Consider the following 3,267-nt stretch of genomic DNA (forward strand, 5'->3'; position numbering starts at 1 on the left):
ACACTTTCACTTACAAATAAGGAGAAATACTTTAACATGAAACACTCACAAGTGTAAAATGTTATTGAGAGATGTTTGGATCAAAGTGTTATGTTTTATTTTATCCAATAAGAATTATGTTTAACATTCATATTATTCAATAGGAACGCACCTTTTGAGTGTGTAAGCCTATAAACCCAGTCAAACAAATGAACATATACCTCGGTCACAAAAAAAAAAGGATGATCGATCATATTCGTAATTGGTTTAGGTTTTGCATATATGTATTATCAAATACACATAGTGTTAACGAACGCCAATAATATTTGTTTCTAACATATAAGAATCCAAATCATAATTAAAATTTAATAATAATGACCCAAATTAAATAAATCAAAGGTCATAAACCAACATATTTATAACACCGATGCAATCACAAGCATTACTACAGTCATTCATCGTATACACCGCATGGAATTTCAAACTAGAACTTCCATTATCTTAATAAACAACCTGCCCATAAAGTTCATCGATCCCACAAACATTAATTAACCTAAAACTGGAGATGACCACCACCGCTACAACCAACGACGGAAGTTGAAGCAGCAGTAGCAGCTGCCATGGCAGCACTGCTGCGTTCAGCATGACAGAGCTGCCGGAGTTTGGTTGGAACATACCATATCGACAGACGTGGATGTGTGTTGAATATCGCATCAATGTCCCAACCTTGTCGAGCTGCAATCGATACCAATGGCTTGTAGCAAGCCTGCCTCCAAGCTCCGACATTCTCACCTCTCTCCTTGAAAGCCCTCCTCAGTGCATTCGAAGCAACCTCATCAAGACAATGCAGCGCATAGCAATGAACGTAGTGTCTCATTTTTGGCTTGTTGATGTAGCTCGCACCTGCCTTCTTTGCAAACCTAAACACCTGGTTCGTCACCTAAACAAAACCCGACCCAATATGATTTATTAATAAGTTATACATCATCCTTCATTCATTCTTTATATATTTATTTGTGATGAATAATACTATACATGTGAATTAGGGTTAGAAAAAGGTAAAGGGGGTAGGTGGAGTGCAGATCCGTACAACACGTGTCGACTGGGGGAACAGATCCAGCTATTGGTTGTGAGGCAGAAGTACTGTACATGTGAATGATTCTAGGACTCCATCTTTCTCTTGTCACACACAACTTTCTCTAAATTTACCGGACAATACAAATCTTTAATACTGACCACACTCCAAATCATCACTTCTATACCCTTTCCATTATATATCTATGTGCATTTAAATATGAAAGAAGATGACAAATTCATGCAAGAAATGTATCCTATATAAATTTCAAAGAAAATACTCTAAAAGGCAAAGGCAAAGCCCGATATTTAATAAAAGATAGTATGTTTATAATAAAAAACCTAACTTTCCAAATTTAATGTAAAAGGACTTGTATTTTATATTTGATTGAATAGATTTTTATTTGAATACAAGTTTTTAATTTAGACTTCTAAAAAATGATTCTTTATTTGTCTAAAATAAAAATCGTTCGGAAACACAATTGTATTAAGGTAAAATTTGCCAAAAATAACCTATGTAATTTAGTGTTAATCATTTGTATTTCTATTATTATTGGCAGGATATAATTACTAATGCTTATCTTAATATACTTTAATCATGGTAATAATTATAATTCTAAATAAAAGAAGATTTGATAGATGTCATGAGTATTTACTGTCTACTAGCTAGCTTCTCATGATTAGTAATGGGGACTAACTATGGACAAAAAAACTATCTAAAAACAAAGGGATCGTTTACTTTTGAAAGGAAACAAAAGTATCGTTACAATGTTGTAAAAATTGGTCGCCCAAATAAATAAACTTCGAATTTAACATTGTTTTAAAAAAAAAAAAGTTAGATAAGTATTTATATCTTTTACATAATAGTTATCTTTAATATGTAAAGTTATTATTCTATATATATTAATATGAATATGTTGGAAAATTAGAAAATGATAATACCTTTGTTGGACATTTTTCACCCCTCTCTTTCGCAATACTCTGAACTTGGATCAAGAAATCACGGCACTGTTCGTATAGATGAAACAGGTAATCAAGTCCATTCTTTTTTCCACGCGCCACCTCCCCCGGCTCAGTCACAATGAACGGATGCTCTCTCTGCCGCTCTACTCCGCCACCGCCACCATTCTCTGGATCGTCCTCACTTTCATTCTCGTAATTATCATCTCCTCCAACCACTTGTGAAGACGATCCGATTCTACCCTTTACACGAATTTGCTTGCCCCTCCGTTGCTTACTTTGCTTCGCCTTTCCTCCTGCACAGCTCCCAATCGCCGCCATCTCCCATGCACCTCCGCCACCGCCACTCCCCGCAGCTTCATTTTCTTGTTGCACCGGTTCTTCCGACAAGCCTGTGCCAAAAAAAAAAAATTAAAAACAATAAAACTTAGAATTTTATCAAATAGTGATAAACTTCAAAACATACCAAACAGAAGGTAATTGTTTTTTATGTTTCTGCATGGAAAAATGTATGAAAATACACGAACCTTCTTGAGATAGCGCGTCAAGGGTGTTGGTAGTGTCGGAAGAAAGAAGGTAGCGCCGCCTCGAATCCTCCTCCTCCTGGCGGCGTCGCTCCGCTCTGACGGCGGCTTTGATGCCGTACCTCTCACCAACAAGTAAATCCCATCGGAAAATATGGGACAAGCTGTTCATCATCTCGTCGAGCTCTTCATCTTTCATGTCCAACAGCGTGTTCGCCGTGAACCCGAGCTCCGCTATCTTCGTGGCCGTGAAATACCGTACACCGTAAGCATGGAACACCTCCTCCAACCCTCCAAGATCCCTGTTATCACGGACCAAATAGCCACCCATCCCCGCCGAGGTTGCGACCATGGACGGAGGAGGAGGTGGTGGTTGCTGCGGCTGTTGTTGTAATGTTATGGGTTCGTAAATACGGGACGCAGGCGGAGCCAGGGCGGCTCTGGTGTCCCACTTAAACAAGTTCGCCGAGAGTGTTTCAGGGTCCATTTTTATTTCACATGCAGTTGAGTCCTTATCGCTGGACTTCGTGTTTGTCTCGTTTTGGCTTTTTAAAATGCACTGTTTTCTGCAATGACGAAATTACCCTTTGTCATGAACTGAAATTTTCTATTTTCAGCCAACTTTTTGGCTTTTCATTTTTGTTTTTTTAAATAAAAACGTGTTGGATTTAAACCGATCAGGTTCCAACTGTATTGGATAGTTAAAGCCCAACCAGACGATATTGAACTT

General features: G+C 37.9%; 1 protein-coding gene across 1 annotated transcript; it reads right to left on the minus strand.

Annotated features, from left to right (window-relative positions):
• Nucleotides 1–343: 343 nt before the first annotated feature.
• On the minus strand, nucleotides 344–3,043 carry LOC111892192 (floricaula/leafy homolog). The gene is made up of 3 exons (XM_023888266.2): nucleotides 2,541–3,043; nucleotides 1,996–2,405; nucleotides 344–919 (listed from the first exon to the last, which is right to left on the minus strand). The coding sequence occupies exons 1-3, from the start codon at nucleotides 3,022–3,024 to the stop codon at nucleotides 533–535; spliced, it is 1,281 nt and encodes a 426-aa protein (XP_023744034.1). The 5' UTR covers nucleotides 3,025–3,043; the 3' UTR covers nucleotides 344–532.
• Between the last annotated feature and the right edge of the window lie 224 nt (nucleotides 3,044–3,267).

This window comes from Lactuca sativa, chromosome 4, assembly GCF_002870075.4.
Source record: "Lactuca sativa cultivar Salinas chromosome 4, Lsat_Salinas_v11, whole genome shotgun sequence".
NCBI classification, from domain to species: Eukaryota; Viridiplantae; Streptophyta; class Magnoliopsida; order Asterales; family Asteraceae; genus Lactuca; species Lactuca sativa.